At 34.0% G+C, this 15454-nt stretch overlaps 2 protein-coding genes across 2 annotated transcripts in view; both read left to right on the top strand.

Annotated features, from left to right (window-relative positions):
- The window catches only part of LOC128220729 (uncharacterized), a 28007-nt gene extending 13902 nt beyond the window's left edge, over positions 1-14105 (top strand). The window contains exon 3 of the mRNA XM_052929232.1: positions 13884-14105. Within this exon, the coding sequence (XP_052785192.1) occupies positions 13884-14017 (134 nt within the window). The 3' untranslated portion in view covers positions 14018-14105. The remainder of the gene's footprint in view (positions 1-13883) is intronic.
- Positions 5878-8614, top strand: LOC128220728 (ctenidin-1-like). The gene is made up of 5 exons (XM_052929231.1): positions 5878-6037; positions 6885-6972; positions 7296-7600; positions 8163-8293; positions 8518-8614. The coding sequence occupies exons 1-4, from the start codon at positions 5989-5991 to the stop codon at positions 8276-8278; spliced, it is 558 nt and encodes a 185-aa protein (XP_052785191.1). The 5' UTR covers positions 5878-5988; the 3' UTR covers positions 8279-8293; positions 8518-8614.
- Positions 14106-15454: the final 1349 nt, after the last annotated feature.

Genomic DNA, 15454 nt, shown 5'->3' with positions numbered 1-15454 from the left:
AGTAAAGTCGTAACACCTAAACCAAAAACTTGCCGATAGAAAACACAAGTAGTTGTATGTGTTCGACAGATGTTATATAAATTTGAACAATCATAATTAGATATTAGCCCATGTAATTTAATTTAATAAGTTGTTATTGTAGTCAAAGAAGTCCGCTGAAATCTTTTCTGGTATTTGAGTGCCATATCTTGTCCAATGGGTGTAAGCCATCCCACTGAAAACAAAACTCCTTTTCCGTTAAGACAAAGGATAAAAGATATTCAGTGAAACATCTTATAGTTCTCAATTTCGTCTATTTTTAAAGCAAAAAAGGTATTATTTACACACTGAACATTTACAAGAGGGGCCTGTCCAGGTGTTGATCAGCCTTCTAAATTCCATGTAGTTTTGGGAGACCCTTATTTCCTTTGGGAGGCTGTTCTATACCTGACTGGCCTCAAAGCGGAAAGAGTTTTTCCCATATTAAGTAGTTCTAACTGATGGAACGTCTACACAGTTTTCGTATCTCAGATTAAAATTACCTGTCTTAAAAGTTACAAGGTTTTGAACATGTTCTGGTGATATACCATACAGACATTTGTAAGTTTCAATAGCAATGTATCTTACCCTGCTTAAATGTAATGTTGGCAATTGAACTCTATGAAGAAGATTTTCGTAAGTTCAGGTGTAATCATTAAAACAATTTTTAAAGCTCTGTATTGAATCTTTTCCATTTTTTCTGTGTTGGTCTTGCTACAAAAATACCAAACGACAGGACAGTAGTTGAAATTGGATCTGACAAAAGATTTAAAGATAATAAGCTTAGTATTGGTTGTCAACAATTTGCCTAGTCTTTATAGAATATTCAATTGCTTAGCAGCTTTTTTGCACATTATAGAAATCTGGGCATCAAAATTTAAAAAACTATCTACCTAAACACCTAAAAGTTTCACTTGCTCTTCACAATCAGTGGTGTGATTAAGTATATTGAATTGTTTTATTTCTTTAACAGACCTTGAGCCAACTGAAATTGCTTGAAGTTTGTCAGGGTTAGCCTGCATTTGATTTGAAGTAAACCAGTTTATCAAAATGTTACTTTCTTGTTCAAGAGTGGTCTTAAAAACATCAGGATTTTTATCACACACAAAGCTGCATTATTTTTAAAGTAGAAGATGTCGTTTAGGAAGATGTTGAAAACTAAAGGCCCTAATATTGATCATTGTGGTACGCCATTTTAGGATGGAGTCCCACTCACTGGTAATTTGACCAAGTTTGACACGTTGGTTTCTGATTGTAAGATAGCTGTGCATAAGTTTACATGCTGGGGCTGAGAGACCGTATGCATTAAGCTTATCTAAGATGAGATCATGGGGCAGACAGTCGAATGCTTTTTAGAGTTCCATTAAAACTGCGCCTACATATTTGATCTCATCAACGGCTTTTTTTCCAGTCTTCCACCAGCCTTAACAGGGTAGTTTGACATCCAAATGTTGTTCTGAATGCTGCATCTGTGATGCAGCTACCTAATTTGCATAGTTATTACACTAGTAATATATGAAAATTATTATTATATATCACTCCTGCGCCGTAAGTTATGTTATAATTATCATTATCAATATGAGTGTCATTTCATAATTATCATCATAGTATTATCACCACATAAAATGAAAAATCTTTTAATAGCATTTTTATGCTGTTGACAAATGTTTGGAACTATACGGTTCATTTAACATTTTTACAGTTTGTTCAATTATTTCAAAATCACACATTTTTCCCTATACGATCTGTATCGAACATCTTTTAATCATTTTGAATGGCTCGCTCAAAGCGAACACCAAGGGTCCCCTTCTGTAACGTATTTCTGTCCATCAAAACGATCTCATGCTATAGAGTAATCCGACTCTTTGTGTCAAAGGTATGGTTCTTTTTAAGTGACAATATAAAAGCTGTTTTAAATGTTGCAGATGTTGGAACTATATGATTCTAGACAAGAAGCAACATTAATTCAAATAAGAAATTGTCTATTTTTTGTGACTTACTTATCAATGTACGGAATTATACTTAACAACATTTTTTATACAATTTATCGAATCGTTTATGTATTAACGTATAACTATCCACGATTTAGGATAAATGGGTTGCCTACATGCGTTTGTTATTTTAGTGTGACTACGTGCGTTTTCATTAAGAAAATGCTTATTGGCGTTTGCCAAATTGAAAATATTTAAAAAGTTGTTTGTTTAATTGTGCACAAATGACATCAATAAAAAAAATCTAACAGCACATAAGAAAAAATTTGAACAATCGAAAGGCATATTTGTTAAAGATGAATGGCTAATTAACTCAATCTGTTTTATTTTAACGTTGGCTGTGTATATTTGCATTACAGGGCAATATTTGTTTCGAAGTGAACACACCTATCGGAGGACAAATTAATGCATTCTTTTTACGTGTGTATGGGGACCAACACGTCCATCGGAGGACAAAATAATGCATTCTTTTTACGTGTGTATGGGGACCAACAAGTCCATCGGAGGACAAAATAATGCATTCTTTTTTGCGCTATGTCTGTGTAACAGACTCTTGCGTGTAGTGAACAAATCGATTGAAAACATACCCGCATCGATGTATTTTCTGTCAAATATTCCCTCGGCGTTTGCATTTGTGTTCACTTGACCATCAATTGTGTTCCGTGTTTATTATATCATCAAAACTGCTATATATGAAAAATTGTCTTTGAGTTTTGAAACTCACTCATTTATTAAAAATCAGATTTTTTTTTAAATAAGCAAAATATCCTTCGATTTTTTTCTGAGCTTTGATGAATAGGTAACTAAGGTTCGTAAACCAAACTATAAAACAAACCTTAGCCTACGAATGTGAGGACAAGTTATTTAATACCCATTAATTGTGTCCAAAGGTTTGGTATAACGGTATGAAACATACACGGTTTTTGTATCTCGATGTTTCGTTTTTCTTTAATCAGTTTTTACAATTGTTTATTCATTAAGGTTGTTTTTATCAAACATGTTTTATTTTTTTAATTTAGAATTATCTATTTTGATAACGTCGCTCTCCATGGTACAACACCGAAATCCAAGTCATTAATCTTCATTTATGATTGAAATATAATTTCTTTTAAAAATATCGCTTTAACCACGCAGCCCACATAAAATCATCGCTTAACTGAACTTGCTAAGTGAAAATACCCACTACATAGTGGAGAGATGGTTTATTTTGAATACATGTTCAATAAGCCACATGGCCCGTGAGAAAAACAAAATACACGATTTAATATTTACAAATGACATAGCAAGTGGAGCATGTAAGGCTTGTTTAAATTTTACGATAGATTTTACAGCTAACGAAGGACATGATAAAAGACAACGTAATACTTAAAGGTGCAAGTCGACATCATATACGGAGAAGGTGTTCATATACCTATATCACTACATACAGTGTCAAAAAGTGCAACATAGAAATCTGAGAAAAGTGAACTTTTTACACATTGTACATTGACACATTTCAAAAACAAAATTATCGATCTTCAATACATACAAATCAAAGGACAAATTTACCAATACATAAAATGAAATGTAAGGCAACATATTATAACAGTAAAAACAACAAGAAGAAAAAAATGGAAAAAAGAAGGTTGTTTATATTTGTAAACTTTTTCTGAATTTAAAAGCCTTATCTACGTATGTGCATAACTTTCTGAGTTTAGTAATATTTGTACTTTCGAAGAGTTGTTTAAGTTTATACATACTTGGATTGGACCAATAATATTTTGCAATGTATCTTTTACGGAGTTCAGTATATAAATTACATTCTATCACAAAGTGATATTCGTCTTCCAATTTATTGCATGTAATACACTTTCTGTCTTGACGTGGAATACAGTTTGGACGATGCCATCGACCTGTTTCAATAGACAGATTATGAGATGAAAGAAGTAACCTAGACATTGCTATGGTTAAACTATTACATACGTTACATTTTAAATAATACTGAAAGCCAAAGGAAACAATAGATTTAAAGAAAGTGCTGCGTGGTGAACATATATATACATCGATTGTCACACATCCAATTTATTGGTCATCAGAGTTCATGAAGATTTCAATTCTGATGGTCCCAAGGTTTGTTTCTGTCCGTCTACATTTCGATTTTTAATTTAACAAACTAGGATACACGTATCAACTTGGTGTGTAAGTCTTGAGTTTTAATACGACAGCGCCGTCTACAATAGGCCAGGCCCCAATATATAAAATATACTAAAGTCATTTCAACTCATTTTGCTATATATAAGCATGGCAGGATTCAAAACAATAAATGTTTGATTCTTTTAAAAGAGCATCCAAATGATATTATGTCGTAAGCATCATTACTCCCTGATGTTAAGAAAATATACTACTTGATGAATAACTCAAAAATAATAAATAACATTCAATTATTTGTTTTGCCAAAAACAACATTAAAATAACAGTATTAATCCATCGAAGTATTCAAGGTTTTACTAAAATTTGCCAAAAACAACTTTAAAATAACAGTGTTTAATCCATCAAAGTATTCAAGTTTTTATTTAAATTGTCATTTTAAATACTCTTCATTAGACTGGTGAGGATAGGTTATTGTAGAGAAAATAAACATGTGTTATTTTTCGTACGCGCAAACTGGTAATGACACCTACATATCATGTGTGTCAGTGATTTCACAGGACAACTGCAAAGGGAAATATTTCAAAGATATTTCAAAAGCGAGGTTCAAGTCAGGCAGCTACGGGAAATAAACGAACACGAAGTGTTTCGCAACTTGTTAATGATTACGGCGACTACATTCTGTGATAGTGCAGCGTTAACTCCAATTATAGACATACATAAAAAAATTGTTTCAATGTAATATAGCAATATATTTTACCTCGTGAGCACCAAAGGTGACCATTCATCTTTTGATGCCCACTCGGTGAAATATGATACGATCTTACACCGAAACAAACAATTACCTTCTATATATTTGCATATGCAGAATCTTTTGTTGCCGACTGAATGGCTGCAGGGAACGTAAGATGGTTATTATGAGGATGTTCCAACAAGCCCACATTCATGAAACATATCCTTATAAATAAAAATTTATAATCACATTTTCCATAATGTATAGATGTTTTAAGTGATTAAGAAAACAACACATAGTTTCATAGTAAAAGTAGCACTTGTAAATTAAATTTGTTAAAAAAGGTAGTTTTTGGTTATAAGTGTCTAGAGATTTTGTTTGTTTCTTTAAGACAGAAACGTCGAAAGTAAGAAAGTTTTCACACTGGCACCGGAATTCAACTCAAATTATTTTTTTTAAATATCAAATGTGAAAAAATATTGAAAAATGCACTTTGTACTGTTTATATACTCCAATCGTATTTATGAAAAAAATGTCAATTTTTGTTAACATTTCTGGCATTGTAATTTTTAGTTTCGAATTAAATGATTTGTTCTGATTTGAAAAATAAATAAATTGAGTTAGAAAATTAGGTGCCAGTTGTTTTACCATGTGTTTTCAAAACCAAGAGTGTTTCGTTTCATGAATACGTTGGGAAAAGTTAAAGAAACATTAACAATGAGAATAGCTGTAATAATTCACCGACATAATGAATGTTTTTATGTGTACCATGTTTACAATGGTACTGAACAGATTTATTCACGCAAAAAGTGATTGCGGTGGTTTCAGCAAAAAACATAGTGGCTAATCAGGCGCTGTTGAATTCACTTTATTATTATCTAAAACCCCCAATAAACATTTGCATTAAGAATGTCTTTATTATAATTAAGCAATCAACGACACGATTCGACCTTCAATTCATTTAAATGATGATAAATACCACACATCAATTGCAAAACGTAATTATTTACTTAGTGGTATGATTAATCGAATGACTTGCAGTGTTGGTTTAAGAAAGGTATATAAGAAGTTGAAATTTCGTAGCAATATTGAGTGGGGCCGTACACCGACGACGTCACGATGAAGTTTCTTATCTCCGTTATCCTTGGCCTGGCAATCGCCGCATCCGGTATGTAAAGTGTTCTTTCATAAATTGATCAAAAATACGGGATGGTTTTCATAAACAGATCAAAAGTCATTTCGTAACTTAACAAAATTTACTAAAACGTCATTGTCAAAATAAAATAAAAGTTAAAATGTTTTGAACATAAAAGTAAGTATTTTCAATCAAATCAATGAAAATTATTTCAAATATTATTCGGCGATTATATCATAGGATAAGTGAGAAAGCTATGTTAAGAAAATGGCTTAAGTAAGGAATGACTATAATAGTCTTGACATTTTGTTTGTAGGTTCATTATAAATAGCCTAGGTTCAAGACTTTCTGTAAGTGAGGCTTTTGTTGCTTTAATCAATTCGTTCTAAAGAGATCTTTATCATTGATGAACACATCAAGACATAACCGAAACGTCTAGAACTACGACAGACTGATATTAAAACGAAAATAATAGAATCGGAACCTTCATATTTCAAAACTTAGCTTTTTGTTTCAAACGATGTTTTTGCTCAGTCTCTTAGTAAAGAAAAGCAGCATATATTTATCGCAAACAAATTTGGACGGCTTCTTGATCAGATTTTGACGAACATTTTTTTATTTCTTGTCACGTTTATGTTCTCGTTTTCTTCCTTATACATATAGTACAATATATGGTCTAAGTATTTATTTTGATGATCAGCAACAGACGTTTGATTATAGTATTATATATCTATTCAATACATCTCTTTATTAGAAAGCACCCAGCATGTGTGCACACACTAGGGTCAGTTTTGCATTTTGCATAATGTAAGAAGTTTACTCATTGGTGACGCATAGCTAACTTTATTTCATCCATTTAAACACATCGGATTATTTGCAGTTTGCGAGGCATGGTGGTGGAGACCTTGTAAGGGAAAACATTGCAGATACGGTGGTGGAGGTGGCTATGGTGGCGGATATGGAGGAGGTAAGATAGTTAAAAACCTTGCAAAAACAACAACAGTTTGTTCGGGTCATGTTTAAAAAGAGTTGACGAGCTATTATGTTACATCGTAGAAAAGTATTTTATCAAAGCCTATGTACTCTCTTACGTTGATAAGTAACAGATTTACAGCCTACGAAACAAATTCGGATGAAAGAACTTTAGAGCCATAAATGACTTTAAGCAAATTTGAATTAGGTACAGAATCTCCTTCTTGACAGAGTATCGATTATCAGTAAGCAGTGAAGTAAAATGTAAAACTTGTGACACTGCGACATATTTCAAATCATTTTTTTTTTCATTAATTGGCGGTGGCTTTGGGGGAGGATATGGTGGATACGGAGTTGGCGGTTACGGTGGTGGAGGCGGTTACGGTGGCGGTTACGGAGGCGGTTACGGTGGCGGTTACGGAGGCGGTGGCGGTGGCGGAGGTGGATACGGAGGTTATGGAGGTTACATGGGCGGCTACGGTGGATACAGTGGTGGTTATGGAGGAGGATACGGTGGTGGTTATGGAGGCGGATACGGGGGTGGTTTTGGAGGCGGATACGGGGGTGGTTACGGAGTGGGAGGTTTCGGAGGCGGTGGATATGGATATGGTGGAGGCCGAATGGGTATGTTAATTCAAATATACAAAACAATTGATGATTTAGTATTTACGGGACTGCTATTTTGCCAAATAGTACACCTTAAGATGTTTTTCCATAACAAACATTTTCATATAATGTTATTATGTAGATGTGCATGCTAAATTCAAGGCATTTAAAACTTAAGGCAAAAATGATAAAGCAAATAGCAGACTATAGTGTATGTCAAAACAACAATTCTCAGGTGATCCGAAATCTATTGTACATATTTTATGTTTGGTAGATATTTGCCAAGTCAAAACCTTTACAATGCAACATACTTTCTTTGTTAAATTTTGAATACGACCTCTTTCCCTTTTTTCAGTGTTCAGAAAATGTTGAAATAGGCAATTTCTTAGCAAAATAATAAAGGAAAAACGCCAATAATGCAGTGAAAATGCTTTAGTTATCATGTGAAGTATCGATATTTATATGAAAAACTAAAGATGTACTTCATAATAACTTAGTACTCAATAAAACGTTGATGTACGATGAACGCATTTATTTAAACAAATGGTTATTCACTGACTATCTCCCTTATACGCCACAGGAGCTTACTGCAAATGCCGAAAGTGGTGCAGCTGGAAACAGAAATTTGTTGGTCGTTGCCCATGGTGCAAGAAGGGCTGCAAACTTGTGCTCTGCTGCAAAAGGAGGTGGCACTAAGCTCGTAGCGACAAGGTATGTACATAATGTTTGAAACCGAACACGTGTGTAAAAACCTTTCTATGACAGAAAAATGTAAATAGTAATTGATGTTTGAAAAGCTTTCTAATGAACAGTTATCTCAGACGATAAAGTACAGTGCTGCATAACATTGTTACAATGTAAGACGTACAAGAATATATTCATAACATTAATCAAATTCAGAATACTCCGAAGTCATAATTTCCCTTTTCTTGCAGACCTGATAGTATCAAGGACAACGACTCGATGAGCTTTTGCATAACTATTGCTGAAAATAATAAAAAAATAATAATAAAGCATCGAATTTGTAATGTTGATGTCGTGTTGTTGTATTCAAAGTTACCATTCAAAGTACTCTGCCGATCGGTTACAGTCTGACAAACAGACTATACTATGTATAGTCTGCATTGCCTGAGAATGCTTAAAACAGTTTCAAATAGTTGAAAAATATATTTTATTGGAACGAGTTAAGCATTACAAACGTGTGTAAGAAGTGGTAAAATCACTGAGATTTCATTTCGCCACTTAATGCAGGCAATCTACCAGAATGCACCTAAACTGAAAGTATTTTTAAAATATACCATGTAAAGTGCAGAAATGCATACTGCCAAACTGCAATAGTGATTTCATAGTTTGATGAAACTATGTAGTAAGCTCTGGTGACGACCGACAAAAGGTGTATTATCGCTATTATTGAATTAAATACACACCATGAGTAATGTTGTGTAAGATAGCTGTTAACTGTCACGAAAATGAAAAAAAGTTAGTTCAATATAACCTCCGTAACAATAACTTGTGTGACGTCACGAGTGATGTCATTGAAAAGGTTGTACATTAAGCTTGATAAGGGCCGCAACATAACTCGACAGTTGCATTTTTGTTTTGACGCTATTTTCTCAGTCAGTGTTCAGTCGATTGGAAGGGGTTTTATTTTTAAAAAATTACTGGATTACGTTTGGTTTGCGGATCTATGCAATCCTGTTTAAAAATGATGCTGTAGACGAACGGACGTTCACGTGACCGAAATAAGTACAAAACGTGATCCTAGTGGAAAACTTTAATCAATGTTATCTTGCACAACCTCCACACCAGTAGCACAACCGCTACAGTAAAAAGTTGGCCAACAGTATACTAAAACAGCCTACAGAGTTAAACCAGTTACTGGAATAAACAATGGAACGAATATGTTGTTGTTGCAGTGATATAAGACGAGAATACGACTAATATTGCATGAAAATCAAGACACTTCACCTCTCATTAAATTTCACTCAGTTCAGAGCAGGAATAGTCGTCATAACTCAACGATGTTTTTTACATATTAGTCTCACAGTATACCAGCGTGCAGATGAATCCAACACGCACCTTTCCTGGTCAAGATATCCGTTGACAGTACCGTTACCGGAACTTTGCTGAACCATTTTCTCGCGTCATCAGCGTTACGGTTGTGCGCGATTCCCCCCGTGGTAACAGCTAGAAGAATTGCTCTGCCTCAACAAAACAGTACTAGCTAGATGCATTTAAAGACCTATTATTCCTGAAGTCAAAACTCTAGTTTTTAGCCATCTGACAAAAAAATAAAATAGAATGCAACACTGGTTAGTTGGTTAGTTTTATACCTTCTGGGTAAAGGCATGTTTACATTATGCAAACATGTGTTGTTGAGTCCCATACCTTCTGGGTAAAGGCATGTTTACACTATGCAAACATGTGTTGTTGAGTCCCATACCTTCTGGGTAAAGGCATGTTTATATTATGCAAACATGTGTTGTTGAGTTCCATACCTTCTGGGTGAAGGCATGTTTACATTATGCAAACATGTGTTGTTGAGTCCCATACCTTCTGGGTAAAGGCATGCGTACATTATGCAAACATGTGTTGTTGAGTCCCATACCTTCTGGGTAAAAGCATGTGTACAGTATGCAAACATGTGTTGTTGAGTCCCATACCTTCTGGGTAAAGGCATGCGTACATTATGCAAATATGTGTTGTTGAGTCCCATACCTTCTGGGTAAAGGCATGTTTACACTATGCAAACATGTGTTGTTGAGTTCCATACCTTCTGTGTAAAGGCATGTGTACATTATGCAAACATGTGTTGTTGAGTTCTATACCTTCTGGGTAAAGGCATGTGTACATTATGCAAACATGTGTTGTTGAGTTCTATACCTTCTGTGTAAAGGCATGTGTACATTATGCAAACATGTGTTGTTGAGTCCCATACCTTCTGGGTAAAGGCATGCGTACATTATGCAAACATGTGTTGTTGAGTCCCATGCCTTCTGGGTAAAGGCATGTGTACAGTATGCAAACATGTGTTGCTGACGTAACCATTTGTCAAGTTAATGTTTTGTTATTCAATTCATCAACATGGCATTGATGTAGAACTAGGCCTGATAATTGCTTCACATATTTAAAATATATTTCGTTTAACTCCGTGTCATTATGATTATAGCCTTTCTATATACAAAAAATGGGTTAATAACATTTCGTATAAAGAATAAATTTATAAAAGGTTAGAATGTAACATTGAAAATAGCCTTACACGCTGTAATATGTTGATTGTTGTAATGATAATAAACTAACAATGATGATGTTGGCGATGATGATGATGCTTATGATGATGATGACGACGATGACGACGACGATGATGTTGATGATGATGATGATGATGATGATGATGATGATGATGATGATGATGATGATGATGATGATGATGATGATGTCAGGAGGGGAATAGAAGTGTTGACTGTACATGTGGTTTGGGATTGTGCTTAAGAGTTTTCCAAATACTGAGAGGTTGAAGGTTTAAATAAGGTAAGAAGACGATATAAAGATATTGGCGTTCAATTGAGGGTATGGAGGGAGTTTGATTTTATTGACCAACGAGCTTATGACAAGTTGACTGTTAAAATGAGAGTAGAGAGACGGTATCAAGAAGGTACCAGTTCAAATGAGGGGAAATGCGGAAGATGATAGCAATGCTGACTGTTTTTTTATTAGAATAGGCGGTTGAGGGAAAGTGCTGACAGTTTAAATGAAAATTGGGAGTGTACTTCGAGAGTTGTAGTGAAAGAGTTGACTGTTCAAATGAGTTTAGGGGTTGATATTTGGGAGTTAGCCTTTCAAATCAGGACCTTGTGTTGACCGTATAAGTGAGAGTAGGTGTTGTTTTGGCCGGCCAGTTAAGCGTCGATCGGGCTGAGAGGTATTCACTGTTCATATGAGGATATGGAGGGGGTTAAAAATAGAACCATTTAAATTAAGGAAGGGATCGGTGAGAAGTGTTGACTAAAAAATTAAACTTACAAAGTGTTTCAAAGCGTAGATCGTTCAAAAAAGGGCTAAAAGTGTTGATAAAGAATGCCTGTTTAAACCAGTGTAGTGAAGGGATGTTGTTTTTACCGTTTAGTTGATGGTAAAAGATTGAGAAAAGTTAATCATTAAAATGAAGGGAGGAGATAGAAGTGTTGACCATTCATGATTTACATGAAAAGTGTGTTGATACACTGCTTGAAATTTCATATTTATACCCCCTAAATCTGAAGGTTGAATGCGGCTCGATGTATGATGGTGTCACGAAACGGTTGGTCGACTGGGTGAATCGGTCGGTCAGTCGGGCGATCGAATGGCAAATACAAAAAAGCGATTTACTCCCATATGTTTAGAGATGTTACTGTCTGGGTCCCTACTTTTATACAAAGCATGTCTGAAATAAGGGTAGGAAATGGACTTAAGAAAGTTGATTGTTCAAATGGGAGTGCCGGACGATATAAAGGTTTTAACCTGTGGAATGAGGGCAGGGTTGGGATTCAGAAGTATTGTCCTTTCATATAGGGGTAACAGGGGTGATAAGTGTTGACTGTATAATAAAGGTAAGGAGGGAGGTAAGAATAGTTCACCGTTTAGATAAGGTAATAATAGTAGGTATTCGTTTTTTCTTTCATGCTTTTCGATGAAATATGGAAACTTGCAGAACTACTTTTAAAATTCATTGTAGTAACTTCCCCTTGATCGAAACAGAACACTTCACTTTGAACCAGAATATATTGGCATATAAAATATTTAAAATTTAAAGGTACGTTACAAAAGTTTTTAAAAAAAGGATATATTTGGAAATTAACAACTTACCGTTTTTAAGAAAAATGGTTATCTCGTTTTTCATACGTTTTCTTGATCTTGAAGCTGAATGTTCGAATATTTGCTTTCATACCAAACAAATTACAGACAAAAACAACTGTTCGAACATAAGAAGAATGTTATATCATCTTTCAAATGTTTGTCGTTGTAATTACGTAGTACGAGCTTCCCGAAAATTCACACAACAATTTACAGATTTCCTGATTTTTTACCCAACCCACGCCTCATGTATCACGAAACACACTCTCAAACTAAAAAAAAATGTTTTATATCCAATGATTATCCGCAATTGTTTTGTTAACACATTCGACCTTTCAAATTTTTGTTCACTATAAATGGCGGCGTAGTAATTTGGTTATGTATTCATGCCACACTTAAATAAAAGTGTTTTCGTTATTTTTGGAACATGGATGCACTTATAAAACTTCATTGATAACCGTTCATAAAATCTTTGTACTAAAACAGAGCGGATAATAAACTATAAAAAAGAATATCAGAGAACTTTTTCTCAACAAACCGGAAATAGAAAATTGACAGCTATAATTTTGCATGAGGGGCGCCCCACGGGTAGCGGGGTAAATAACACCCTTTTCAAAAAAGGTGGTAATTTAGAAAATAAATAAAAATTCTACAAAACTCGGAAAATAAGCATACAAGAAACAGAAAATTTGTTTATTTCAGTGTATGATCGTATTTTATTCCACTCGTGATCATAGAAAAACTATATTTTTTATGACACTCGTGAAATAAAATACGATCTTACACTGAAATAAACAAATATCCTATATATCATATGCCTTCGCGTAGTCAATGAAAATAAAGCAACGACACGAAAATGATTTTATCTGGAGCAACAGTATAATTCTTAGGTGCGATGCCAGTATAAACTTACGACTACTGATGTTGTTTCTGTAGTTTTTCATATAAATATGAAGAAGAGTTGATTGTTCAAATGGGAGTGTCCAACGATATAAAGGTTTTAACCTATGGAATGAGGATAGGGTTTGGGTTCAGAAGTAATGACATTTCATATGAAGGTAGAAGGGGTGATTAGTTTTTACTGTATAATAAAGGTACGGAGGGAGGTAAGAATAGTTGACCGTTTAAATAAGGTAATCAAATGCCTTCGCTTAGTCAATGAAGATAAAATGATTTTATCTGGAGCAACAGTGTCATTCTTAGGTGCGATGCAATATAAACATATCATCACCTAAGAATAGGTTTGACACTTTGTAGGAATATATTCGCGTTAGCAAGTAACATCGAGTACTTAAGTCAGATTGCATATTCTTTAACCTGTCTACAGTAATTAAAGAAACGAAATGCATATAAATCACTTGTGAACAACGATGTTTTGCGATATAATTCAAACACTTCATTAGAGTAATGTATCTCGCTTTATAAAATGTTTTTTTTTTATTATAAATGATCAATTGTTCAATTTCAGCCCTTCAATCGGAATATGGGTCGTTTGCTGTATCCACATCAACAAGAACATTGGACATTCTGTGCGCATATTACCAGTCAATTGGCGAATGTGAACTTGTGGAAATTTACTGCTTCAACACGGACTGTCCTTGACCTCTGAATGTTAAGTAACCTTGAACTTGAATACATTATTACGCGCAGTTTATATTGGTGTCTTGGCCTGTTTGCCAGGAAATATAAAAATAAATGTAAATCTTATTGTATTTGTATGTATTCACCTCATTAAATTCTGATCTCACATCTTTGGATTATATATATTGTGTTCAGGAATATTACAATAAAATTACTTTTTCTAGAACACATTTTGTATTGAGCCAGATTTCTCATCGAAATATTACGGGTTATATATTGGAGAAAACCGATCTCAGACATTCTGATGTATTCAAGAACTTTGAGTTATTTCTTTTCGTACCATGAAAACAGCAGTTTGTGTCCGATTTTCATGCAACTTAGTCAGAATATTTGGCAGCATACCATAAAAGATCATCGCCGGTCATAAATAAGGTCACTATATCAATTTTCATGATGACAATTAAAGACATTTTTAAATGACAATGAGTCGATTAAAGTCGTCTCGGATTATGTCGGATGCAGACAAAATCATTATTATCCGATATTGATATCAATATCATAAAACTAACTTACAGTTTTGGAAGCATAATGTTTCAGCCAAGTGTGATTGTCAAATTGATATCCCCAGACACACAAGTGCTCAGTTTCTGACATTGGATAACAGTTGCCTTAGTTCTTCTCTGTGTATAAAATCAGAAAATAGTGTGAATGTTCAACACAGATTAGTTCGTTCAAAACTAAATTACTGTTTACAATTAGTTTGACAATGGTGCGGACGCATACATTTCTCAGAATTCTAGTTTGTAACTACAACTCTATAATAAACAATGCAGGTTTCAATTTGCAACCGTTAATACCTTATTCTTGTGCATTTGTATTCTTATGATATTTAGATAAAGTTCCGAAAACTTAAAGATGCACTATTACTCCCAAATAAGATTTACCACAATTAATACAATTGTTTTAATATACCAGCAAGGATAAATAAATGTCGAAAACAATGGTTCTTATGAAGGATATCAGGTTGAATTTGAAAGAAATGTGCAGAAAACACGGTATTTCTACCTTATGAGACAATAGATCACTGCAAATATTTAAGCACTCATCAATCATTTAATTTTTTGCGTTTTCCGCTTTTAAATACCCGGTTACACTCTTGTTATCAGTATTTAATATTTTCCATAAATGCATTATTTAGTAAGTAGTTAAAGGCTTATCACTGAAAATCTATGTTTGTTATGCATGTGTGTGTATTGATTTTGAATAAGAGTGTCACTTTAATAAAAACATATATATATTTAAATCTTGAATCTTAAAACTTATTCATTTTCAAATCTTCCACGGTACTTCTGGTAATAAATAAACAATTTTACCCAAGGATAGATATATTGGTGTCAAGTTTGTCATCTCGCATTCTATCACGGTATTTCGTTATTAAATATCCTAAACGTTTATTAA

The sequence above is a fragment of the Mya arenaria genome, chromosome 15 (assembly GCF_026914265.1).
Source record: "Mya arenaria isolate MELC-2E11 chromosome 15, ASM2691426v1".
Classification (NCBI taxonomy): Eukaryota; Metazoa; Mollusca; class Bivalvia; order Myida; family Myidae; genus Mya; species Mya arenaria.
This window is presented reverse-complemented; position numbering and strand designations above follow the sequence as displayed.